The sequence below is a fragment of the Macaca nemestrina genome, chromosome 17 (genome assembly GCF_043159975.1).
Source record: "Macaca nemestrina isolate mMacNem1 chromosome 17, mMacNem.hap1, whole genome shotgun sequence".
NCBI lineage: Eukaryota > Metazoa > Chordata > Mammalia > Primates > Cercopithecidae > Macaca > Macaca nemestrina.
The window spans coordinates 47386426-47413268 of record NC_092141.1 but is presented as its reverse complement, the minus strand read 5'-3'; the positions used below and the strand labels follow the sequence as shown (position 1 = coordinate 47413268).

Here is a 26843-nt window from a genome sequence, read left to right as displayed (position 1 = left end):
CCCCTTGCCTCAGTCTTCCAAAGTGCTGGAACATAAATTCATTTTTAAGTTACTTGTTTTTTAAAATTCCACTACACCTCTTGTTAATGCATGAAGTTATGTTTATTTTTGACTAATTTCTTATATAGTTTAGAAATTATTTCATAAATATGATTGTATCAGAAAATTTAGAGTGGATAAAATAATTTTGCCTCATAAGTGTAATACCAATATAAATCTATAACATTGTTTCATTGAGAAATTGTCTCAATTAGTTTTTCCATATACCTGGTATTATTTCACTATGAATTATATTTATTTGCAGTTGCTACCAGAACCCCTGTCTTACCTGTTTCCAGTCACTACTTCCCCTCTCCTAGGGTAACCACTAGATTAATTTTATGTGTTTTAGAACATATTACATAAAATATACAGTTTGTGCCCTTTTGTGTCTGGCTTTTTTTTTCTCCAGTATTGTTTTATGAGAATCACCTATGTTACGTGCAAATACAGTGTGTTCATTCTCGTTGCTGTATATATATGGTGTTTTATTACATCAAAATAGTATTCATTCTATTGTTGATGAACATTTGGGCTGCTTCCAGTTTTTAGCTATTATAACTCAGGCTGCCCTGAACATTCTTGTAAATGTTTTTTGGTGAACATATGTATACATATCTATTAGATATATACCTAGAATTAGAATTTGAAAGCAATTTAAGACAACTCAAGGAGTCTTTGCCAGCATCATAGAGAATATAGTAAAAATATTGTGGCACTAATTGTACAACCCAAACAGAAGCTTGGCGACAAAAAGAAGATCATTTGTTCTGCCTCCTCCTATCACTTTTGGAAAGTTAACACTTTGACAGTTTAGCTTTTTGAGTTCAAGAAAGGGAGATTGAATTCATCTTCCTGTTGTAAGTATCATCATGTAGTAGTATTAGCTACAGATCTGGCTTTTCATTGTACTTGCTGTTTTGTGGTTTTTTTTTTTTTTTTTTTGGAGGCAGGGTCTCTCTTCCATCACTCAGCCTGGAGTGCAGTGGCAAGATCATGGCCCACTGTAGCCTAGACTTCCAGGGCTGAGGTAATTCTCCCACCTCGGCCTCCCAAGTAGCTGGGAATACAGGCATGTGCCACCACACCTGGCTAATTTTCTTGTATTTTTAGTAGAGACGGGGTTTCGCCATGTTGCCCATGCTGGTCTCAAACTCCTGAGCTCAAGCCGTCCACCTGCCTTGGCCTCCCAGAGTGCTGGGATTACAGGTGTAAGCCACCGTGCCTGGCCTGCTTGCTGTTCTGTTTAGCGTTCTTCCCTAAGTTTAACTGCCATTAAGTTTTCAGGGGTACATAGTAGGTGCATTTATTTATGGGTTAAGATACTTTGATACAAGCATGCGATGTGTAATAATCACATCAACATAAATGAGGTGTCCATCACCTCAAGCATTTATCCTTTGTGTTACAGACAATCCAGTTACATTCTTTCAGTTATTAAAATGTAGAACTAAATTATTTCTGACTATAATCCTGTTGTGTTAGCAAATAATAGGCTTTATTCATTCTTCTTTTTTTTTGTACCCATTAACCATCTTCATTTGCCCCCCCTCCCAGTTACCCTTCCCAGCCTCTGGTAACCATCCTTCTTCTCTCTATATCCATGAATGCAATTATTTTAATTTTTAGCTCCCACAAATAAGTGACTACATGCAAAGTTGTTCTTTCCTTGGCTGGCTTATTTTACTTACCATACAGTTCCATCCATGTTGTTGCAAATGGCAGGATCTCATTCTTTTTTTATGGCTAAATAGTACACCATTGTGTATATGTATCACATTTTCCAGATGCTGTTTTAGATGCTGGGGCCATAGCAGTGAGTAGGATCTACAACGTCCCTTCCTCATGGAGTTTGTATTTTCGAGAGGGATGATAAGATAATAAACAAGTAAGTCGGCTGGGCGTGGTGGCTCACACCTGTAATCCCAGCACTTTGGGAGGCCAAGGTGGGTGGATCACCTGAGGTCAGGAGTTCCAGACCAGCCTGGCCAACCTGGTGAAACCTCATTTCTACTAAAAATATAAAAATTTAGGCCAGACACGGTGGCTCACGCCTGTAATCCCAGCACTTTGGGAGGCTGAGGTGGGTGGATCACCTGAGGTTGGGAGTTTGAGATCAGCCTGACCAACATGGAGAAACCCCGTCTCTACTAAAAATACAAAAATAGCCGGACGTGGTGGCACATGCCTGTACTATCAGCTACTCAGGAGGCTGGGGCAGGAGAATCGCTTGAGCCCGGGAGGCAGAGGTTGCAGTGAGCCAAGATCGCGCCATTGCACTCCAGCCTGGGCAACAAGAGCAAAACTCTGTCTCAAAAAAAAAAAAAAAAAAAAATTACCTGGGCATGGTGGCGGATGCCTGTAATCCCAGTTACTTGGGAGTCTGAGGCAGGAGAATCACTTGAACCCAGGAGGCCGAGGTTGCAGTGAGCCGAGATCGCGCCATTGCATTCCAACCTGGGTGACAGAGTGAGACTCCGTCTCAAAATAAATAAATAAATAAACAAGTAAGTAAATAGCATGATTTCAGTGTTCAGGGGTAACTTTGAAATGTGGCCTGTGTACTAAGACTATAGAGAAACTTCTTGATTAGTTGATTAAAGTTAGTCTGTAAAAAAAAAAAAATCTAATAAATAAGAACTTCTCATTTTGGTAAAAGAAGACTAGAAAAACTTTTAAAAACATTCCTTACTCTAAAGAAAGGATAACTTTGGGGGTTTGAATCTCTCTAGGTAGTTTTAAACATGGCTGTTGTAAAGATTTAGTGGAATACCTCTTTTTCATCTCTTAGGTTATCTTTCACCAAATCCAAATCTTTTGGTAAGTGTTTTATGTATTTGTGAAACTAAAAGCATGTAATTTGACCTTTTTTTCCTTTATCCAAAGCAGTGACTCTGTTATTTACAATTTTGTTTAAAAGGTTTTTTTCTATTGAAATGTAATTCACACACCATAAAAATCACCATTTTAAATTCTACCACTCAACTATTAAAAGATTTTGCAACCATCACCACTGTCTAATTTTAGAAAATTTGGTCACCACAAAAAGAAATCATTAACAGTCACTCCATTTCCTCTTACCCTGGCTGACCATTTCCTCAGTTAACAGTACCTATTTCCTCAGTTTCTAGCTGACCATTAATCTACTTTCTGTCTGTATGGATTTGCCTAGTCTAGATATTTTATATAAATTGAGTCTTATACTGTATGGTCTTTTGTGACTGACACTTTCACTTAGCATAATGTTTTTAAGGTTCATTCATGTTTTGCTTGCATCAGTACTACTTTCCTTTTTAATGGCTGAATAATTTTCCATTGTACGGATAATACTACATTTTGCTTATCCATTCATCTGTTGATGAACATTTGAGTTGTTTCCACCTTTTGGCTATTATGAATAATGCTGCTGTGAATGTGATTGGGCAATATTTTGTGTGTGTGTTTATATAGTCTCAATTCTCTTGCGTATATACTCAATTCTCTTGAGTATATAATATGGTAACCCTATGTTTAACTTTTTGGGGAACCGCTAAACTGCTTTTCACAGCAGACGTATCATTTTATATTCCCACCACCAATGTATGAGGATTCCCATTTTTTCACCTCATGACAACACTTCAAAAAAAATTATAGTAGGGTGCAGTGATGGGCGTCCATAGTCCCGGCTACTCTGGAGGCTGAAGCAGGAGGATCTTAATTGAGACCAGTTCAAGGCTACAGTGAGCTATGATCATGCCATTTCTCTCCAGCACGGGTGACAGAGCAGGACCTTGTCTCTAAAACATAAATTCAATAAATAAATAAATGCATATTTTAAAAAATTATATTGGGTATAAAGGGGTATCTCATTATGATTTTGGTTTACATTTCCCTGATCATTAATGATGTTGAGCTTCTTATTTCATATTTATTGGCATTTGTATATCTTTTGTGGAGAAACATCTGTTCATATCAGCTGGGCGCGGTAGCTCACGCCTGTAATCCCAGCACTTTGGGAGACTGATGCGGGTGGATCACGAGGTCAAGAGATTGAGACCATCCTGGCTAACACGGTGAAACCCCGTCTCTACTAAAAATACAAAAAATTAGCTGGGCATGGTGGCCCGCGCCTGTAGTCCCAGCTACTCGGGAGGCTGAGGCAGGAGAATCGCTTGAACCAGGGAGGCAGAGGTTGCAATGAGCCAAGACCACACCACCGCACTCCAGCCTGGATGACAAAGTGAGACTCCATCTCAAAAAAAAAAGAAAAGAAATCTCTCTTCTATCTTCATTGCCTTTTAAAAATTGGGTTATGTACCTTTTTATTGTGAATTATAATTTGGTTTTTAAAGCCGATTTTAAAAGTTAACTTCATCCTTCTTTGTCATCAAGTTACACATTGTGTACTTTTCCTGAATGTTGTAGGATCACTCAGTTATCCACTGAGTAAAGAGGTTAGGCTAAATTTTGAATTATGGCCTCATAATTGATAAGGCAAAATGCTTTTTATCTTATTCCATCCTGGAAAATAATGATGCTATTATTTAAAAGAGAAGCAGTTAGCACTTTCTAAAAGGAAAAAAATAAATTACCTTTATAAAATAATCGTTTTCTTTTCTTACAGACATTTGCTTCATCATTGTTTTCAGGCTTTGATGGATCATGGTGTTAAAGTTGCTTCAGTCTTGGCCTACTCATTCAGTAGGCGGTGCTCTTATATAGCAGAATCAGATGCTGCAGTAAAGGAAAAAGCCATTCAGGTTGGCTTTGTTTTAGGTAAGTAATAGTAAAACAGAAGTATTTTGTCGTGTGATGGACTCAGAATTAAACTTGCTAACAAAGAATTATTCCAGGACTTTCCCAAAGTCTACATAAGAAGGTTATGAGAAGAACATCAGAACCACTTAACCCTGTGCCAAAGCATTATACTATACGTTTAAGTAGTATCTTTCTAAATCCTTACGACATTCCAATGAAGTGATTGTATTAATAGCATTTTACAAATGAGGAAACAGACTCAGAAAAGTTGAGCAACTGGCTCAAGTCACATAGCTAGTAGTAGAGCTAAGTTTAGATTCCTGTGTCTCTGTGACTCTATAATACATGTTTTTCTACCAGCCTCTTTCACCTGCTTACTGTAGGCTGTGGCAGGGAACTTCATCCTTTTGGAGCCTCAGTTTTCCCATCTCTAAAATGAGGGTTATTCTGTATTTCCTCGTGGGGATGTTATGAGGATAGTGAAAACAAATGTAAAAGGAACATAGTAAGATCTTAAAAATATGTGATAGGGCTGGGCATGATGGCTCATTCCTGTAATTCCTAGCACTCTGGGTTACTGAGATGGGCGGATCACTGTCAGTAGTTCGAGACCAGCCTGGCCAACATGGCGAAATCCTGTCTCTGCTACAAATACAAAAATTAGCCGAGTGTGGTGATGCATGCCAGTAAATCCCAGCTACTTGGGAGGATGAGGCATGAGAATTGCTTGAACTGCACTCCAGCCGGGGTGACAGGGAGACTCTGTCTCAGGGAAAAAAAAAAAAAAAAAAAAAAAAAAAGGCTGGGCATGGTGGCTCTCACCTGTAATTCTAGCACTTTAGAAGGCTGAGGTAGCAGTATCACTTGAGCCCAGGAGTTCAAGACCAGCCTGGGCAACATAGCAAAACCTCATCTCTCAAAAAATTTTTAAAAAATAATGATAAATATAAAAGTAGTTAGAAAAATGTTTTGTGTGCTATACATGTAGAAAAATATTGTTTATGTATAATATTTTATATGGTTTTCACAAATCTGTATAGATAAGTGTGTTTCAGGCAATTTCTTATTAAAGTTTTTGCTACTTTTTTTTGTTTATTTTGTTTTTTTATTTTATTTTGAGACAAGGTCTCTGTCACCCAGGCTAGAGGGCAATGGCACAATTGTATTAGTCTGTTTTCATGCTGCCATTAAAAACATACCCGAGACTGGGTAATTTATAAAGCAAAAAGAGGTTTAATGAACTCGTAGTTCCACATGACTGGGGAATGCTTCACAATCATGGCAGAAGGTGAAAGGCATGTCTTACATGGTGGCAGACAAGAGAGAATGAGAGCCAAGAGAAAGGGGAAACACCTTATAAAACCATCAACTCTCATGAGACTTGTTCACTAGCATGAAAACACTATGGGGGAACTGGCTGGCCCCATGATTCAGTTGTCTTTCACCAGGTCCCTCCCACAACACATGGAAATTATGGGAACTATAATTCAGGGTGAGATTTGGGTGGGGACATAGCCAAATCATATCATTCCGCCCCTGGCCCCTCCCAAATCTGATGTCGTCACATTTCAACACCAATCATACCTTCCCAACAGTCCTCCAAGGTCTTATTTCAGCATTAACTCAAAGGTCCACAGTCCAAAGTCTCATCTGAGACCAGGCAAGTCCCTTTTGCCTGTGAATGTGTAAAATCAAAAGCAAGTTAGTTATTTCCTAGATACAGTGAGGGTACTTGCATTGGATAAATACAACCATTCCAAATGGAAGAAATTGGCCAAAATGAAGGAGCTAAAGGCCCCATGCAAGTCTGGAATCCAGCAGAGCAGTCAAATCATAAAGCTCCAAAATGATCTTTTCTGATTCCATGTCTCACATCCAGGTCATGCTGATGCAAGAGGTGAGTTCCCATGGTCTTGGACAGCTCCACTCCTGTGGCTTTGCAGGGTACAGCCTCCCTCCTAGCAGCTTTCACAGACTGGCGTTGAGTGTCTGTGGCTTCTTCAGGCACACAGTGCAAGCTTTCGGTGTATCTACCATTCTGTAGTCTGGAGCACAGTGGCCCTCTTCTCATAGCTCCACTAGGCAGTGCTCCAGTGGGCACTCTGTGTAAGGGCCTCAACCCAGTATTTCCCTTCCACACTGCCCTAGCAGAGGTTTTTCGTGAGGGCCCCACCCTGCAGCAGACTTCTGCCTGGACATCCAGGCATTTCCATACATTCTGAAATCTAGGCAGAGGTTCCCAAATCTCAGTTCTTGATTTCTGGGCACCCACAGGCTCAACACCACGTGGGAGCTGCTAAGGCTTGGGACTTGCCGCCGCTGAAGCTATTGTCTGAGCCGTACCTTGGTCCCTTTTAGCTATGGGTAGAGCAGCTGGGACATGGGTTGAAGTCCCTAGTCTGCACACAACAGGGGGGCCCTGGGCTCAGCCCACAAAACCATTTTTTCCTCATAGACCTCTGGGCCTGTGATGTGAGGGGCTGCCACAAAGTTCTCTGAAATGCCCTGGAGACATTTTCTCCATTGTTTTGGAGATTAACATTCATCTCCTCATTACTTATGCAAATTTCTGCAGCTGGCTTGCAATTCTCCCAAAATGGGTTTTTCTTTTCTATCACATCCTGAGGCTGCAAATTTTCCAAACCTTGATGCTCTTTTTTTCTTTTAAAACTGAATGCCGACTGGGTGCGGTGGCTCATGCCTCTAATCCAAGCACTTTGGGAGGCCAAGGCAGGTGGATTGCTTGATATCAGGAGTTTGAGACCAGCCTGGCCAACATGGTGAAACCCCATCTCTACTAAAACTACAAAAACTAGCCAGGCCTGGTGGTGGGCGCCTGTAATCCCAGCTACTTGAGAGCCTGAGGCAGGAGAATCACTTGAACCTGAAAGGCAGAGGCTGCAGTGAGCTGAGATTGTCCCACTGCACTGCTGAGATCACCCCACTGCACTCCAGCCTGGGTGACAAAGCAAGACTTCATCTCAAAAAATAAAAATAAAAAATAAAAATAAATAAAACAGTGCTTTTAACAGCACTCAAGTCACCTCTTAAATGCTTTGCTGCTTAGAATTTTCTTCTGCCAGGTACCCTAAATCATCTCCATCAAGTTCAAAGTTCCACACATCTCTGAGGCAGGGACAAAATGTCACCAGTCTCTTGGCTAAAACATAGTAAGAGTCACATTTACTTCAGTTCCCAACAAGTTCCTCATCTCCATCTGAGACCACCTCAGCCTGTATTTCACTGTCCATATCATTATCAGCATTTTGATCAAAGCCATTCAACAAGTCTCTGGGAAGTTCCAAACTTTTCCCACATTTTTCTGTCTTATTCTGAGCCCTCCAAACTGTTCCAAGCTTTACCTGTTACCCAGTTCCAAAGTCGCTTCCACATTTTCAGGTATCTTTATAGCAGCTCCCCACTCTGCTGGTGCTAATTTACTTTATTAGTTCATTTTCACGCTGCTGATAAAGACATACCTGAGACTGGATAATTTTTAAAGGAAAAGGAGGTTTAATGGACTCACGTGGCTAGGGAGGCCTCACAATCATGGTGGAAGGTAAAAGGCACATCTTACATGGTGGCAGGCAAATCAGAATGAGCCAAATGAAAGGGGAAATCCCTTATAAAACCATCAGATCTCATGAGACTTATTCACTACAACAAGAACAGTATTGGGGAGACCACCCCCATGATTCAATTGTCTCCCACCTGGTCTCTCCCGCAACACGTGGGAATTATGGGAGCTACAATTCAAGAGGAGGTTTGGGTGGGGACACAGAGGCAAACCATATCAACAGTCATAGCTCACTGTAACTTCAGACTTGGACTCGAGCAGTCTTTCTGCTTCAGTGTCCTGAGTAGCTAAGACAACAGGCATGTGTCACCTTATCCAGCTAACTTTTATTTTTGTTGAGACTAGATCTTGCTGTGTTGCCCAGGCTGTTCTTGAACTCCTGGGCTTAAGCATTCCTCCAAAACTACTGGAATTATAGACATGAGCCACTGCACTTGGCTCTTTTTTCTCTATTAAACAAATTTTTTTTGAAGTGACTGTAGATTCATAGGAAGTTGCAAAAGAGTACCCAGAGTTCTTTGAACCACTCCTCCAGCTTCCCCCAGTGGTCATGTATCATATAACGGTAGGGCAATATCAAAACCAAGAAATTGAAAAATGGTGTTATGCCATCAACTAGTCTGCTGACCTTACTTAGTTTTCACCAGTTTTTACATGCACTCATTTGTGTGTGTATATGTCTGTGCAGTGGATTCCATGTAGAGTCATACAACTACCATCACTATCAAGCTATAGTACTGTTTGATCGCCACAAACTACTTCAGTTTTGGGTTTTTTGGTGGTTGTTTTCTGAGATGGAGTCTCGCTCTGTCACCCAGGCTGGAGTGCAGTGGCATGATTTTTGCTCAGTGCAACCTCCGCCTCCTGTGTTCAAGCGATTCTCCTTCCTCAGCATCCCAAGTTGCTGGGATTACAGGCGTGCACCACCACCACACCCAACTAATTTTTGTGTTTTTAGTAGAGACGGGGTTTCACTGTGTTGGCGAGGCTGGTCTCAAACTCCTGACCTCAAGTGGTCCACCCACCTCTGCCACCAAAAGTGCTGGGATTACAGATGTGAGCCACTGCACCCAACCCTACTTTTGTTTTTAACTTCTCTCATTACTGTGTGCATGTGCCGTTTATGTGTTTTCTGTCTTAAAGCATACACACATGTGCATGTACATCCTTCCCAGCATATTTTAATAGTCATCTTTAATCTTTTCCTTTTTTGGGGGGGGGGGGACAGGGTGTCACTCTGACGCCCAGACTGGAGTGCAGTGGCACAATCTCAGCTCACTGCAACCTCCACCTCCTGGGTTCAAGTGATTCTGCTACCTCAGCCTCGCAGGTGGCTGGGACTACAGGCATATGCCACCACACCCAGCTGATTTTTGTGTTTTTAGTAGAGCCAGGGTTTCATCGTGTTGGCCAGGCTGGTCTCGAATTCCTGACCTAAGGTGATCTGTCCACCTCAGTCTCCCAAAGTGCTGGGATTAACAGGCGTGAGGCACCATGCCTGGCCTGTTTAATCTTAGAATAATTATTTGTAGTACTCAAAGATAGGTTGCTGAAGGGACTTTAGAACATATATTTTTTGAAAAGGACCCTCAGCATTATTCTTGTTATTATTATTATTTTAAGATGTGATCTCTCACTGTCACCCGGGCTGGAGTGCAGTAGTGCGATCTCAGCTCACTGCAGCCTCCACTTCCCAGGTTCAAGCCATTCTCCTGTCTCAGCCTCCTGAGTAGCTGGGATTACAGGCACCCACCACATGCCCAGCTAGTTTTTTGTATTTTTAGTAGTGATGGGATTTCACTATGTTAGGCAGGCTGGTCTAGAACTCCTGACTTCCTGATCCACCCGCCTCAGTCTCCCAAAGTGCTGGGATTACAGGCATGAGCCACCGTGCCTGGCCAGCATTTCTTTTTTAAATAGTCTTATGGAATGTCAGTAGCGATAAAGAATTGTCCAAAGAAAGTCTCTAAAAACTTGTGGTCTTGACTAATGTTAAGGATAGTTCTGTACGATCATGTAAAAATGTGTGTGTGAGAGAAATTTAGTATCAAAGAAGATGAAAGGAAGACTAGTGTTCATTGAGGTCCTCTGTCATCTCCACATCTACTTATGCCAATCTGGCCACTGTAATGACCCACATAGATACCTTGGAGAGAGAACCAAGTCCTGGCAAACTCATAGTTATCAGTCGTAATCCTAAAGTTACCCAGAGAGAGAAAAAAATCATACCAGAAGAGTTGTGCAGACATCACAATAAGTTTTAGAACATTGTTACCACCCCAAAAAGAAAACAGTACCCATTAGCAGTCCCTCCCATTTCTCTCCCACATGAAGCAAACATCATCCACTTTCTGTCTCTATAGATTTGCCTTTTCTGGACATTTTATACAAGTGGACTCTTGAAATACATGGTCTTTGTGACTGGCTTGTTTTATTTATCAGAATACTTCCAAAATCCATCCATGTTTTAGAGATAGAATTTAATACAAATAATATTTGTTGACCTCTGGGGGCAGGGCATAGCTGAACAAAAGGCAGCAGTAACTTCTGCAGACTTAAACATCCCTGTCTGACAGCTCTGAAGAGAGCAGTGGTTCTCCCAGCATGTAGTTTCAGCTCTGAGAACAGACAGACTGCCTTCTCAAGTGGTTCCCTGACTCCCATGTAGCCTAACTGGGAGACACCTACCAGTAGGGGCTGACTGACACCTCATACAGCCAGGTAACCCTCTGAGACGAAGCTTCCAAAGGAAGGATGAGGTAGCAATATTTGCTATTCTGCAGCCTCCACTGGTGATAACCCAGGCAAACAGGGTCTGGAGTGGACCTCCAGTAAACTCCCAACAGACCTGCAGCTGAGGGACCTGACTATTAGAAGGAAAACTAACAAACAGAAAGGAATAGCATCAACATAAACAAAAAGGACATCCACACCAAAACCCCATCTGTAGGTCACCATCATCAAAGACCAAAGGTAGATAAAACCACAAAGATGGGGAGAAACCAGAGCAGAAAAGCTGAAAATTCTAAAAACGAGAACGCCTCTTCTCCTCCAAATGATCGCAGCTCCTCACCAGCAACGGAACAAAGCCAGACAGAGAATGACGACGACGAGTTGAGAGAGGTAGGCTTCAGAAGGTCGGTAATAACAGACTTCTCTAAGCTAAAGGAGGATGTTCAGACCTGTCGCAAGAAAGCTAAAAACTTTGAAAAAAGATTAGAATGGCTTACTAGAATAAACAGTGTAGAGAAGACCTTAAATGACCTGATGGAGCTGAAAACCATGGCATGAGAACTGCATGACACATTCAGTAGCCAATTTGATCAAGTGGAAGAAAGGGTATTAGTGATTGAAGATCAAATTAATGAACTAAGAAGAGAAGTATAGAGAAAAAAAGAGTGAAAAGAAACAACAAAGTCTCCAAGAAATATGGGACTATGTGAAAAGACCAAATTTATGTTTGATTGGTGTACCTGAAAGTGACGGGGAGAATGGAACTAAGCTGGAAAACATTCTTCAGGATATTATCCAGGAAAACTTTCCCAACATAGCAAGGCAGGCCAACATTCAAATTCAGGAAATACAGAGAACACCACAAAGATATTCCTTGAGAAGAGCAACCCCAAGACACGTAATTGTCAGATTCACCAAGGTTGAAATGAAGGAAAAAATGTTAAGGGCAGCCAGAGAGAAAGGTCAGGTTACCCACAAAGGGAAGCCCATCAGCCTAACCATGTATCTCTTGGCCGAAACTCTACAAGCCAGAAGAGAGTGGGGGTCAATATTCAACATTCTTAAAAGAATTTTCAGCCCAGAATTTCATATCCAGTCAAACTAAGCTTTGTAAGTAAAGGAGAAATAAAATTCTTTACAGACAAGTAAATGCTGAGAGATTTTGTCACCACCAGGCCTGCCTTACAAGAGCTCCTGAAGGAAGCCCTAAACATGGAAAGGAACAATCGGTACCAGCCACTGCAAAAACATGCCAAATCATAAAGACCATCGATGCTAAGAAGAAACTGCATCAACTAATGGGCAGAATAACCAGCTAACATCATAATGACAGGATCAAATTCACACATAACAATATTAACCTTAAATGTAAATGGGCTAAATGCCCCAGTTAAAAGACACAGACTGGCAAATTGGATAGAGTCAAGACCCATCAGTGTGCTGTATTCAGGAGACCCATCTCAGGTGCGGAGCCACACATAGGCTCAAAATAAAGGGATGGAGAAAGATCTACCAAGCAAATGGAAAGCAAAAATAAATAAAAGCAGGCGTTGAAATCCTGATAAAACAGACTTTAAACCAACAAAGATCAAAAGAGACAAGGCCATTACATAATGGTAAAGGGATCAATTCAACAAGCTAGACCGAACTAACCTAATATATATGCACCCAATACAGGAGCACCAGAGTCACAAAGCAAGTCCTTAGAGATCTACAAAGAGACTTGGACTCCCACACAATAATAATGGGAGACTTTAATACCCCGCTGCCAATATTAGACAGATCAACGAGACAGAAGGTTAGCAAGGATATCCAGGACTTGAACTCAGCTCTGCACCAAGCAGATCTAATAGACATCTACAGAACTCTCCACCCCAAATCAACAATATATTCTTCTCAGCACCACATTGTACTTATTCCAAAATTGACCACATAGTTGGAAGTAAAGCACTCCTCACCAAATGTAAAAGAACAGAAATCACAACAAACTGTCAGACCACAGTGCAGTCAAATTAGAACTCAGGATTAAGAAACTCACTCAAAACCGCACAACTACTTGGAAACTGAACAACCTGCTCCTGAATGACTACTGGGCAAATAACGCAATGAAGGCAGAAATAAAGATGTTCTTTGAAACCAATGAGAATAAACACACAACATACCAGAATCTCTGGGACACATTTAAAGCAGTGTGTAGAGGGAAATTTATAGCACTAAATGCCCACAAAAGAAAGCAGGAAAGATCTCAAATCAACAGCCTACCATCACAATTAAAAGAACTAGAGAAGCAAGAGCAAACAAATTCAAAAGCTAGCAGAAGGCAAGAAATAACTAAGATCAGATCAGAACTGAAGGAGATACACACACACACGCAAACCCTTCAAAAAATCAGTGAATCCAGGATCTGGCTTTTTGAAAAGATCAACAAAATTGATAGACCACTAACAAGACTAATGAAGAAAGAGAAGGATCAAATAGACACAATAAAAAATGATAAAGGGGATATCATCACCGATCCCACAGAAATGCAAACTACCATCAGAGAATACTGTAAACACCTCTAAGCAAATAAACTAGAAAATCTGGAAGAAATGGATAAGTGCCTGGACATATACAGCCTCCCAAGACTAAACCAGGAAGAAGTTGAATCTCTGAATAGACCAATAACAGGCTCTGAAATTGAGACAATAATTAGTAGCCTACCAACCAAAGAGAGTCCAGGACCAGACAGATTCACAGCCGAATTCTACCAGAGGTCCAAAGAGGAGCTGGTACCATTCCTTCTGAAACTTATCCAATCAATAGAAAAAGAGAGAACCCTCTCTAACTCATTTTATGAGGCCAGCATCATCCTGATACCAAAGCCTGGGAGAGACACAACAAAAAAAGAGAATTTTAGACTAATATCCCTGATGCACATCGATGCGAAAATCCTCAATAAAATACTGGCAAACCGAATCCAGCAGCACATCCAAAAGCTTATCCACCAAGATCAAGTTGGCTTCATCCCTGGGATGCAAGACTGGTTCACCATATGCAAATCAGTAAACATAGTCCATCACATAAACAGTACCAAAGACAAAAACCACATGATTATCTCAATAGATGCAGAAAAGGCCCTCAACAAATTTTAACAGCGCTTCATGCTAAAAACTCTCAATAAACTAGGTATTGATGGAACATATCTCAAAATAATAAGACCCACAGCCATTCATACTGAATGGGCCCAAACTGGAAGCATTCCCTTTGAAAACTGGCACAAGACAGGGATGCCGTCTCTCATCACTCCTATTCAACATGCTGTTGGAAGTTCTGACCAGGGCAATCAGGCAAGAGAAAGAAAGAAAGGGTATTCAAATAGGAAAAGAGGAAGTCAAATTGTCCCTGTTTGCAGATAACATGATTGTATATTTAGAAAACCCCATCATCTCAGCCCAAAATCTCCTTAAGCTGATAAGCAACTTTTTAACAAAGTCTCAGGATACAAAATCAATGTACAAAAATCACAAGCATTCCTGTACACCAATAACAGACAAACAGGGAGCCAAATAATGAGTAAACTCCCATTCATAATTGCTACAAAGAGAATAAAATACCTAGGAATCCATTACAAGGGATGTGAAGGACCTCTTCAAGGAGAACTACAAACTACTGCTTGAGGAAATAAAAGAGAACACAAACAAATGGAAGAACATTCCATGCTCATGGATAGGAAGAATCAATATTGTGAAAATGGCCATACTGCCCAAGGTAATTTATAGATTAAATGCCATCCCCATCAAGCTACCAATGACTTTCTTCACAGAATTGGAAGAAACTAAAGTTCATGTGGAATCAAAAAAGAGCCTGCATTGCCAAGACAATCCTAAACAAAAAGAAGAAAGTTAGAGGCATCGTGCTACCTGACTTTATACTACAAGGCTGTGGTAACCAAAACAGCATTGTACTGGTACCAAAACAGAGAGATAGACCGATGGAACAGAATAGAGGCCTCAAAAATAACACCACACATCTACAATCATCTGATCTTTTACAAACCTGACAAAAACAAGAAATGGGGAAAGGATTCCTTGTTTAATAAATGGTGCTGGGAACACTGGCTAGCCATGTGTAGAAAGCTGAAACTGGATCCCTCCCTTACACCTTATACAAAAATTAATTCAAGATGGATTAAAGACTTAAATGTTAGACCTAAAACCATAAAAAACCCTACAAGTAACCTAGGCATTACCATTCAGGACATAGGCATGGGCAAGGACTTCATGACTAAAACACCAAAGCAGAAGCCAGAATTGACAGATGGGATCTAATTAAAGAGCTTCTGCACAGCAAAATAAACTACCATCAAAGTGAACAGGCAACCTAAAGAATGGGAGAAAATTTTTGCCACCTACCATCTGACAAAGGGCTAATATCTAGAATCTACAAAGAACTTAAACAAGTTTACAAGAAAAAAATCAACCCCATCAAAAAGTGGGCAAAGGATATGAACAGACACTTCTCAAAAGAAGACATTTATGCAGCCAACAGACACACAACAAATGCTCATCATCACTGGTCATCAGAGAAATGCAAATCAAAACCACAATGAGATACCATCTCACACCAGTTAGAATGGCGATCATTAAATTGTCAGGAAACAACAGATGCTGAAGAGGATGTGGAGAAATAGGAACGTTTTTACACTGTTGGTGGGAGTGTAAACTGGTTCAACCGTTGTGGAAGACAGAGTGGCGATTCCTCAAGGATCTAGAACTAGAAATAGCATTTGACCCAGCAATCCCATTACTGGGTATATACCCAAAGGATTATAAATCATGCTGCTATAAAGACACATGCACACGTATGTTTATTGCGGCACTATTCATGATAGCAAGTACATGGAACCAACCCAGATGTCCATCAGTGATAGACTGGATTAAGAAAATGTGGCACATACACACCACGGAATACTATACAGCCATAAAAAAGGATGAGTACCTGTCCTTTGTAGGGACATGGATGCAACTGGAAACTATCATTCTGAGCAAACTATTGCAAGGACAGAAAACCAAACACCACGTGTTCTCACTCATAGGTGGGAATCGAACAATGAGAACACTTGGACACAGGGCAGGGAATATCACACACCAGGGCCTGTTGTGGGGTAGGGGGATAGGGGAGGGATAGCGTTAGGAGAAATGCCTAATATAAATGATGAGTTAATGGGTGCAGCAAACCAACCTGGCACGTGTAACCTGCATGTTGTGCACATATACCATAGAACTTAGAGTATAATTAAAAAACTTTTTTTTAATCCTAAAAAGTAAAATTAAAAAATTGTTTTTTAGAAAGGACTGCATTATTAAGTAGGACTATCACCCTGACCAAGATCTTTTCTGACAGGCCACATCTTTATTGTGATGAGGCTATTCAAAGGGAAAACTAAACATTTTTTAACAGGCATATGTTTTTAAATGGTTTGAATTTATTTATTTCTTGTTTACAAGTGTTTAATTTGATGCTTATAATCAAGGAGCACATTTCTTAAAATTAAGTTTTTAATTGAAATAGTAACCTGGCCAGGCATGGTGGCTCACACCTGTAATCCCAGACTTTGGGAGGCTGAGGCGGATGGATCATCTGAGGTCAAGAGTTTGAGACCAGCCTGACCAACATGGAGAAACCCTGTCTCCACTAAAAATACAAAATTAGCCGGGCGTGTTAGCGCATGCCTGTAATCTCAGCTACTCAGGAGGCTGAGGTAGGAGAATCGCTTGAACCCAGGAGGCGGAGGTTGCGGTGAGCCTTGATCACACCATTGCACTCCAGCCTGGGCAACAAGAGCAAACCTCTGTCCCTAAAAAAAAGAAATAGTAACCTATCCTGCGGTTACTGGACTGATACTTCTTCTAATTATAGCAAATGTCCACTTCATTTTCAAGCACAAATGGTCATTGTAAGAAACTGTGACAGCTGCCACAGTTGTGCTGTTGTCTTCTTTTCATAACTCCTTTTGAAAACAAGGATCTCATTCGTTTTGAACAGAGAAAATAAATTTAGTTCTGGATTTGACTTAGCTGAAACCCAGCTCTCTTGTAGTATTTTCCTTGAGTTTAGGTAAATTCTAGGGTCAATATTACAAGTTTTGATTTTATGCTCTAGAATAAACCTAAATTTTTAGGGATTTCAAACTAAGAACCAAATGAAATTAAGTACATTGTATAAATGTTTTCCTTCTCAACAACATGTGGATGAAATAGATGTTATATGTGAATAGTTCATTTCACTAGGCTATAAAATCAATTATCAAGATAAAAAAATAGTATTTATTTAGGAGACAGGGTCTCACTGTGTTACCCAGGGTAGTCTTGAACTCTTGGCCTCAAGGGCTCCTTCCACCTTGGCCTCCAAAAGTGCTGGAATTACAGGCATGAGCCACTGTATCTGGCCTAATACAGATCATTTTTAACCAGATATTAGAGAACTAAAAACGCAAAAAGGGAATAGTTGGTTATTATGGACAAAGCAGCTGTGAGAATTGGCTGCCATACCTATGGCTTGGGGAACCAAGGAAAGAGATTGGAATTATTAAAAATTATAATTTTTAATTATAATTATATAGTTGGAGGGGTTTGCCCCATGGAGCTAGGATGCTGCTAGACTGTTACTAGTGCCTTAGAGGTCTGAAAAGAGGGCCCTTGGGTCTAGGATCTAGACCTCTAGGAGGGGCAACCTGGATGTCTATTGCTGGTGTTTGATGGAGTGCTGTGAAACTGGTTTTGCAAGCATTGGAAAACTGCAAATGGTATTGACTATTATTTAATGGAATGAACTACTACCACCAAAGTAAAGAAGCAAACCCTGGGGTGTTTTTGTCAACAGGAACCTCACTAACAGATACAGGAAGGAGAGTGTCCTTTGCTCTTCCAGTCTTGCAGCCCTTTTCTCTAGTGCCTCCTATGGGCTGAGCCAAACAGGGAGCTAGCTAGCAAAAGAGAAATGTGGTTTGCAGAGTCCTTGTTCAGCATCCTCAAACAGACTCTAGTAGTGTGGGTTTGAAGCTGAGAGACAATATTCTAATAACCAGCACAATACACAATATGTTGGGATGATAAGTAGAATATTACTTAGTAGGAATATGAATAATAACCTCATTATTCTGCTCAACTTGGTGAGGAACCTAGAAAGATCTAAAGCACAGTTCTCTCCAGCTAATTAAAAAATTGCTTAATTACATGTAGCTTTAATTAAATATAAAACATGAGTCTGTGCAAAATATAATATTTTGTTGACTCAGACATTAATACTATTAAGACACCATATTTTTTGTGTGCCAAGAAAAAAAATGGAGCCAATTATTGTAATATACCATTCATTTTATGACGTACTCTAATTTCAGAGTGTTATTGTTGTTGTTGTTGTTTGAGACAAGGTCTGACTCTGTTGCCCAGGCTGGAGGGCGGTGGTGCGATCTCCGCTCACTGCAGTCTCTGCCTCCCAGGTTCAAGCCATTCTCCCACCCCAGCCTCCTGAGTAGCTGGGACTACAGGCACTTGCCACCACATCTGGCTTACTTTTGTTTCTTTTGTAGAGACAGGGTTTTGCCATGTTGCCCAGGCAGGTCTCAGATAATTTTAGATATTTTTTAATGTCCAAAAATTGTATTTTAGAATATACCATGATGGTATGTTACTTTGTGTTTTCTGGTTATTGTAACTAATCCTGAATAGCACTAAGAAATTATTCCTTAATAACTATTGCAGTATAGGGACTACAGACTTAGCCTCTGGAGTCACATTGTGTGCATCCAAATCTTTTCACTTACTAGATTATAAGCTTTGGTTTTCCTGTGACTCAACTTTTTTCATCTGTTACTTTGGGGCAGTTACTGCATTTAAGTTGAAGTTGTGTTGTGAAAGTTAGTGAGTTGAAGTAGTTACCACAAAAAGAAGTGTTTTACATGGTGTAGTAACAGTGTATTAAATGTTAGTCATTTTTAGGGGTCAGAATCCTCAAAAAGATAATATGTTGAGGAAACATTATCCAGGACAGTAATTTCTTGTTTAAAAAAAAATGAGATAATCAATTAAGCATCATGGTCTTTTTATAATCTGTGTATCATCCGTTATGTGCTGCTATATTAAGATTAAGTATATTCAGATTTATCTTTGAGATTGTGTATTGGGAGATGCTAACGTTATGTGTACTCTCCAAGATGAAAATAGCAAAATAATTAGTTAGCTCATTAGCTGGAAAATAACAACTCTTAGGCCATGGAGTATTCTTACAAGGTTGAAACTTTTGATTCCTTATTCAAGGCCTTAGCCTTAATCCTCCTTCCCCTAGTTCAAAACCTTTTTATAAAAATCTCACAATTCATACCTGTGTTTTATGCTAAACACAAGACTTTTAATATCATGGTTTTTTTTTTTTTAATTTAGGTGATATTCACTGTCAGCATGTCATTTTAGCTTTCAGGCTATTAAGTTATCTAAAGTTGGTGTTTCTTATTTTTTTAGGTGGCTTTCTTTCAGATGCAGGCTGGTATAGTGATGCTGAGAAAGTTTTTCTGTCCTGCCTTCAGTTGTGTACTCTACACGATGAGATGCTTCATTGGTTTCGTGCAGTAGAATGTTGTGTGAGGTAAGTTGGAACATATCCTGTAATTATGTGCTATAATGGTATTTAGTGGTTTTTATAGTTTTAGCTCTTATAAGTATATGCCAACATTTGAGTAAATCTCTGAGATGATATTTATATGTCATAGTTTCACTAGTCTGGCATCCTCTCATCTCTAAAATATAGTTAATCTGCTATAGACAGTTAGGTTAGATTTGAGTGTTATGAACCAGAATGTGTTTCTTTTTTTGTTTTTATTTTTGAAATGGAGTCTCGCTCTGTTACCTAGGCTGGACTGCAGTAGTGCAATCTTGACTCACTGCAGCCTCCACGTCCTGGGTTCAAGTGATTCTCCTGTCTCAGCCTCCCAAGTAGCTGAGATTACAGGCATGCGCCACCATGCCTGGCTAATTTTTTTTATTTTTAGTAGAGATGGGGTTTTGCCACATTGGTCAGGCTGGTCTCGAACTCCTAACCTCAGGTGATCCACCTGCCTTGGCCTCCCAAAGTACTGGGATTGCAGGCAGGAGCTACTGTGCCCGGCCCAGAATGTGTTTCTTATGTATCTTTTTGCTTTATCATAGAGCTTGTTTGTTTATTCATTCAACAAGTATTTATTGAATACTTATGTACTAGGAACTGTGGTAGATACTGGATGCTAGGAAACTCCAAAAATGTACTTTTTCTTGAGTGTTACTTTTGTACCACGTGCTTTGTTTACATTTCCATAATTGTGCATAACAAGATTAGTGCTTTACTTATGAGTAACTTTTCTTTGAGGATGCATTTATTACCTTTTTACAGATGTCCTTAAAGTCAAGCAAATCTAGAAGTAACTCTGCTTTATTGTCCTTATTTTTTTTATGCACATGTTACATCTACCTTTACTTTCATACAGGTTTTCTCTTTGTCTCCCAATTTGATTTGGCATTTCTTAAAAAGAATTTTTTATATAAAACTAAAAATTAAAGTCAAAAAATTAAACAGCAGAAATTCTTTATCCTAAGTTAATTAAGTCTAATCAATTTATTGAATTTACAGTCTTCTATTTTTATGGAATTAAGGTACATATTTCCTAGGTATTTTTTAGATGAGTTAATTGAATCTGAATCCCTTCAAAACTAGAATATTCTCCTGTAAAACCATTGTATTTTTGTTTTGGGGTTTTTTAAAATACATTTTTTATTTTTATTAGAAGTGGTGTTTCGCTGTGTTGCCCAGTCCGGTCTCCAACTCCTGGGCTCAAGCAATCCTCTTGCCTGGGCCTCCCAAAGTGCTGGGATTACAGGCATGAGTCACCACACCCAAGCTAGATTATTGTTGATTTAAGCTAAAATTGAGTAAAACTCTCTCTCTTTCTTTTTATTTGGCCAGTTCAGTCTTTTGAGGCTGTCATTGCCCTTTTTTATACAAGGCTTATCTATGTCAGACAGACATTCAAATCCTGAAGTTAATTTTGTAATATGGAAACTTAATTATAAATAATATTTTAGAAGGTGATAATTTCCCACATATACTTTAGAAGTGTATGATAAATTATAGGAATCTTTGTGTGCAGAAACTGTAAAAGAATTAGTATTTAGCCCTATAATTTATAGTACTCATAAAAATAATCGCTCATTTTTTCCCCCTCTTCTGCCTATTTTATATTTTTAGGAATAGGAGACTAGACCATCCCATATGGGATTTGAGGGGTTAGTTATATATTTCTGTGTACATAAACTGGTTAATTTGGAACAAAAGGGGATTTTGTATGATTTTATCATAGATTATTCACTATAGCAATCTTGACCAAAAGATAAAGCACTTTCTTTTTTGTATGTGCTTTATTTTTTTATTCACATATTCAGATTTATTTCACCCAAATACCTGTGTTTCTTCTGATTTTAAAATTCTTGTATAAATTTGACTTTAGCCTTATCAAAAAGTTTAGTTTTTTCACAAGACAAGTCAGTTTCCTTCTCTCCTTCCTAGTATGTCATCTTTAGCAAGTAGCTCACATCATTATGGTTGCAAGTGTTAATAGGCAGTGAGAAGAAGGGAGGGCAAAAAGTGCATGACAGCTGACTCTTCTTTTTTAAATCAGAAAAAAATTGCTTTCCCAGAAGTCTAACTCTCTCTCTTAGATTACCTTTCTTTTAAACTGGAAACTGGGATACATTCTACACAACTTCTAATCTGTGTAATATAGTCTGAGGAGCAAAACATTTTCAATTGTGCATGAATTAACTCATGGGTCTACATTAAGGAAGAAAACATGAGGAATATTGGGTAGATAACTGACTGGGTGCAGTGGCTCACGCCTGTAATCCCAGCACTTTGGGAGGCCAAGATTTGAGGATTGCTTGAACTTAGGAACTGGAGACTAGCAAGATCCCATTTCTATAACAAATATTTAAAATAAATAAAAACAATAGTTAATTAACAATTCAGAACTAGCTGTCTTTTTAGCAAGCACATGTGAAACTAGAATATTGTCTGGACCAAGGAACAAAGCCATTTATAATGCCAACTCACTGCCTGTATACCAAGACATTAGTCTTTATGAATTTGAAATTTCAAAATAAAATTTGCCTCTATTCAACTAACCTTGCCAAATTCTTGGTCATTACAAGTGTATTTAATATAATTTTTTTATAATAAGTACTTTTTTTCATCTACTTAGTATCATTTGAAAAGATGATTAAAATTTTATGGCTTAGTCTTTTTTTAAGGCAGAGAGAAATTTGAGGTATTAATTGACCATGTGTTTAATTGAATTGGAAAAGAAGTGTTTTGCAGAACAGATACGAATCAAATCCTTTGGCCAATCCCAGGGGCTTTGAGCCTGAGGGAAGAATAAAAGTATGTTTTTCAATTTAATGTCACAAAACCAATTTCTAATATGGGGCTAGTGGCAAAACATTATACAACAAAGGTCAGAGAAACTTCCTAGCCTTTCTTGATAGAAAGTAGTTAAAACTGGCACCATTTTTCAGTCCTTTTGTATTCTTTGGAGACTCTGCCTGTTTCCATTTATTCATTTTCTATTTAATGGCTTTGTTTTTCTTGCTTATACGTGTCTGTGGCCAAACATATCCAGAAAGCTATGAGGAAGAAAATTGTTGTCTATAACCCTGCTGCTCAGAAATAACCACAGTTGCTGAATTGGTTTGTTTTTGGGGGATGACAAACTTAAAATCACACCTGCAACCCGCTTTTCAATTTTTTCTTTGTAGCTACTCAGTCCATGTGAGCATGGTTTGTTTAAGGTCAAGAATTTTCTAGAACCTCCAGATAAGGGAACAGAGATTACCTTTGGGCTTGTGAGAGTTGGGCAGAACAAACTCACTTTTTATTTTAAATCCTTTTCTACTGTTTATTATGTTTTTAAACAATTGGCATGTATTCCTTTAGTGGTTTTTTTTTTTTTTTTAATGATAAAAACTTCTTGAACTACTCGACAGTGGGGTGGGGTTGGGGAGTGTATGTATGTGTATGTGTGTGTGCATGCATATGTTTGTAAAGAGTTGAATGTGGCCGGGCATGGTGGCTCACGCCTGTAATCCCAGCACTTTGGGAGGCCGAGGCAGGTGGATCACGAGGTCAGGAGATCGAGACCATCCTGGCTAACATGGTGAAACCCCGTCTCTACTAAAAAGTACAAAACATTAGCTGGGCGTGGTGGTGGGCACCTGTATTCCCAGCTACTCAGGAGGCTGAGGCAGGAGAATGGCGTGAAGCCGGGAGGGTGGAGCTTGCAGTGAACCAAGATCGCGCCACTACACTCCAGCCTAGGCGACAGAGCAAGACTCTGTCTCAAAAAAAAAAAGGGGGGGTTGAATGTGGATTGAAAGAGAACCCTGGGCAGTTGCATTTCCTGAAAGCCAAAGATAAATAGAAATTAGAAGCTAGAAGAAAGCAGCAGTATCTTAGTTACCGAGAGAAAATACTGTACCTCACCAGTTCAAAGGGCAAAAAAAATAATTTTCAAATAAATGAAGACCCAGTATGTTTCCATTTACCTTATCTGAGGGAAATAATCGAGGAACTTCTCTAACTAAATATAAGTTCCAGCCAGGCATAGTACCTTACGCCTGTAATCCCAGCACTTTGGGAGGCCAAGGCAAGAGGATCGTTTGAGCCCAGGAGTTTGAGACCTGCCTGGGCAATATAATGAGACATGTTATGTTATGTTATGTTATGACTGAGTCTTTTAATTTTTTTATTTTTTGAGACGGAGTCTTGCTTTGTCACCCAGGCTGGAGTTCTATGCGATGGCGTGATCTCGGCTCACTGCAAGCTCCGCCTCCTGGGTTCATGCCATTCTCCTACCTCAGCCTCCTGAGTAGCTGAGACTACAGGCACCCACCACCACGCCCAGCTAATTTTTTTGTGTTTTTAGTAGAGACGGGGTTTCACCATGTTAGCCTGGATCGTCTTGATCTCCCGAGCTCGTGATCCACCCGCTCTGGCCCCCCGAAGTGCTAGGATTATAGGTGTCAGCCACTGCACCTGGCTTCTATTTTATTTTAAAATAAAATTTTTAAACTTTTATTTAAGTTCTTATAATAACAAATCCCAAGGTAGGGGAAGATGATATAAAAAGAGTGGTAGGTAATGAATATTGTAATATATATTTCACATATAGATGGAGTAGGAAGAGAATGAAGAACAAATTGAGAATTTGTAATAGACCTAATAAGGATGCTTTTCAAACCAGAGATGAAAAGGAAATTTTAGAAATAACAAAAGACAAAAATTTACCATGTCAAACCTATTACAGGTTTAGTGTCCCTAATCCAGAAATTTGAAATCTGAAACACGATTGGTCCCAAACATTTCAAATAAGGATACTCAACCTGTATTTTGAACAAGAAAGTAGTACTTAGGAAAGAAATGTTAACCTGAAACTTCAGTTAGTGCTAATGTCAGGAAGCTTTATAGAGACCACCTAGCGAAATTTTCTTTCTAAAGAAGTAATGAGGCTGGGTGTGGTGGCTCAATGCCTGTAATCCCAGCACTTTGATAGGCTGGGGTGGTGGATCACCTAAGGTCAGGAGTTCTAGACCAACCTGGCCAACATGGTGAAACCCTGTCTCTACTAAAAATACAAAAAAATTAGCTGGGCGTGGTGGTGGGCGCCTGTGATCCCAGCTACTTCGGGAGGCTGAGGAAGGAGAATTGCTTGAACCTGGGAGGTGGAGGTTGCAGTGAGCTGAGATTGTACCATTACACTCCAGCCTGGGTGATGAGAGCAAAACTTTGTCTCAAAAAAAAAAAAAAAAAAGTAATGAAATTTAGCATATTTAGAATATTCTGGAGGTCATGACCTTATAGTTGTAAGAGTTGGATAATTTTATTAACTGGCTTTTTAAAGATTACTTTGGAAAGTGATGGAGTAGTTCAGTTGTGGAGATCATGGATGTCTACTTGCCATAGGAGAAATTGAAAAGCCCAGCAGTCCTAATGCTTTGCAAATGGCTACTGGTAGCTTTGGATTAAATTTCTGGTGACATCATACAGAGATTCAGAAGTACTGGTTTTCAAACAAATGAAAATGTTTTACTCTAAAAAGCTGTCATTCCAAAGAAGGATTTATTTAGCAGATAAAATAAAAACTGTCAGATGACTCCAGAAATAACTATGGTGATGATGAAGCTAAATGTTTAAGGTACATGTGAATAATTTGGATAAAGTTTTGTAAATTGTGAGGAGGAAAAGTGATTTTTGAAAATTTAATTTAGATTTTAAATATGTAGGTATAAGGAAAGATTTAAATGTTATAAATTTTTATTCTTTTTGTTTTTAATAGAAAAGGGACCTCAGTATGTTGCTCAGGCTGGTCTCAAACTCCTGAGCTCAAGTGATCCTTCTGCCTTGGCCTCCCGAAGCACTGGGCTTACAGGCATTACCACCACACTTGGCCTTAAATAAAAATTATAAGTGTTTTAATGTTATCACATATATCCCCAAAACTTGATATATATGAGTTGGCAAAAATATTTTTAGATGGAAAATGGAAGTTCATCTTACATTCAGGTTTTTAAATAGACATATAGCCTATTTTTAAAATACACATTTGGGAGAATGGAGGAGTTAAAGTGTTACAAAGTTCTCATCTTAGTGGGTAGAGTAGGAAAGGGCATCATTATTTAATGTTTAAACATTATCAGTGCTAGAGATGGATATTTAATGCCTTGGTTAATAGAAAAGTGTGATAGAACTCCCAAACTAGGATGGTGCGAATATGGGTGAGAATGATTTGAAACTTGACCAAGCTAGATATAAGCAAAGAGAATAGAGGACATAACTGATTATGATAAATGAAAAATAAGATGAAAAGGTTAGACCAAATACAATTATTATCACAATACATGTGAATGGGTTCAATTATCCTACCTAAAGATGGTGGTTACCAAGAGGGTTAAAAAATAAAAGCTAGTGCTATATCATAAAAAGAAAACACCCCAAAACAATAATACTAACAATAAGGAAGAATTCAGGATAAAAGTCATTAGTTGATACAGAAGGGATATTGATAATAGAATGTATAATTCACAAAAAGGTCATAAACCTATGTGTAGCAAATAAGATAGGAGCCACCTACATAAGCAGTGCACCTTAAAAATACAAAAAAGATAAAAAGATAATCAGTACAATGTTGAGTGCCTCCAGGGTAGGGTAATTATGAATATATAGAAGTTATTAAGGAACTAGGTTCTTTCAATCTGTCTGCTAATTCTTTGTGTACCAGTCATTTCTTTGGCTAGCTCTCCAGTGCTTGTAAGATTGCTGCCATTGTTTGAGGTATCACATGCAGATTCCACATTCTCTAGCAGAAGAAACACTCTCACACTGATGTCCTCCCTGACTTGAAATTAAAACCATACCAGACTAACAAAGAGAAAAGGAAGACTCAAATAACTAAAATCAGAAATGGGACTTGGAACATTACTACCAACCTTCCACAAATAAAAAGGATTTAAGGAGAATCCTATGAACAGTTGAACACCAGCAAATTAGATAACATAAATAAAATGGACAAATTTTTTGGAAATGGACAAATTACCTAAATGCTCTAAGAAGAAATAGAAAATCCTTCGGGACCTATAACAAGTAAAGAAATTAAATCCATAATCAAAAACCTTCCAATAAAGTCCAGGACTGAAGACTT

General features: G+C 39.2%; 1 protein-coding gene across 4 annotated transcripts in view; it reads left to right on the top strand.

Annotated features, from left to right (window-relative positions):
- LOC105476862 (amyloid beta precursor protein binding protein 2) overlaps positions 1-26843 on the top strand; it is a 78840-nt gene that overhangs the window by 24389 nt on the left and 27608 nt on the right. The window contains exons 2-4 of one of the 4 annotated variants that reach the window (XM_071082807.1): positions 1827-1927; positions 4643-4794; positions 19588-19711. In XM_071082807.1, coding sequence (XP_070938908.1) covers positions 4674-4794; positions 19588-19711 — 245 coding nt within the window. In that variant the 5' untranslated portion in view covers positions 1827-1927; positions 4643-4673. Of the gene's footprint in view, positions 1-1826; positions 1928-2837; positions 2860-2903; positions 4259-4642; positions 4795-19587; positions 19712-26843 lie in introns of those variants that run through there. The other 3 variants (XM_071082806.1, XM_071082805.1, XM_011733143.2) reach the window with 3 other exon arrangements.